The 1334-nt window shown below is 24.3% G+C and overlaps 1 protein-coding gene across 1 annotated transcript; it reads right to left on the reverse strand.

Moving 5' to 3' along the window:
- Positions 1 to 459: 459 nt before the first annotated feature.
- On the reverse strand, positions 460 to 1257 carry PCYB_006780 (hypothetical protein; the record flags this gene model as incomplete). Its single annotated transcript, XM_004228099.1, has 1 exon — positions 460 to 1257. A coding segment is annotated over one exon (795 nt), but the record flags the coding sequence as incomplete, so codon positions are not given.
- Positions 1258 to 1334: the final 77 nt, after the last annotated feature.

Genomic DNA, 1334 nt, shown 5'->3' on the forward strand with positions numbered 1-1334 from the left:
ATAATTTTTCTAATTCTGTGTTATATAAATCATGTGCTTTTTTTTATTTCATCACATTTTTCACTTTATTTTTCTTATGTGTAAATCAGTTTTTAATGGAATTCTTATTTGTTAATGAGTTTAAACATTATATTTCAATAATTTTTGTGCTATAAATTATGTCAGTAAAACCACATTAAGTGTTATATTACAGATTCATACTTGTCCATATGCCACGTTATATCTTTCTTCACTTGAATTTATATTTACATTTTCAAGTTTAGGATAATATAACTCTTTTTTTATTTCTTCGTCTATATTGTTTAATACGTTTATAATTTTTTTATTTTTTGATCGAAACAGCGTTCCAAGGGGGGTAAACTAATTCGGAAAAAATATATATATACACATGATAATATTGTTATAGTTATCGAATAAAAAACTGTAACATATATGTTCTTATTAATTGTTGTTTATATTTATAATAAAAATTTATTAACCTTATATATTAACGCCAAAAAGGGAGGTATTCCTGCCATGGTACCAAGAACTGTGGGTGCAGTAATTGCTTTTGAACTGCTCTCATTATCATCATGATTTGGTAGTGGCACTGGAAGTTCTGATATCTCTTGTTTTCTTTTATCTGATTCGCAACTCACTAATTTTTCAGAGTTATCGGAACTTAATGAGGGTATATGATTATTAATATCTCCTTTGTTAAAAAGAAAAGACGTATATATAGTATTAAAAGATGTTAACTCTGAACATGTTATTATATTTTCAGCTTCCTTGCCTTTATTATCAGAACAATAAATAGTATTCATATATTTATATATGTTTTTACATTCTTGAGCAAATCTTTGTGCATAACAGAATTGTGGATCATTTTTGTTCATCAATATTTCATAAATAATGTTAACATTATCTACAAGATAGTTTAACTTCATTGAATATTCCGATTTTTTATTATCTTTATTAAATGGATAATAATAACAGTTATTCCCCTGACGTGAAACTGGAGTTAGATCTTTAGCTTTACTAAATAATTTATTAATAGCTGCATCTGGAATATTATATCGTTTTTTCAAATAGTACAACCATTCATTTAATATCCTACATACATTCATATAATTGGTTTCGGAATACTTATTATCAGATAATAACAATAAATTCTTTATAAGTTTCCAACAAATTTGTTCATATTCTTCTTTATATTTGTTTACATTATCTTTTTCATATTTACATACATTAATAATAGCATAATAATAAAAGAATCTTCTGTAAGTGTTTCATTGAATTTTCATATAAATTCCATATTATATTTAAAAAGGGACACTAATAATAAAAGATAAAAC

This window comes from Plasmodium cynomolgi, assembly GCF_000321355.1.
Source record: "Plasmodium cynomolgi strain B DNA, scaffold: 1095, whole genome shotgun sequence".
NCBI lineage: Eukaryota > Apicomplexa > Aconoidasida > Haemosporida > Plasmodiidae > Plasmodium > Plasmodium cynomolgi.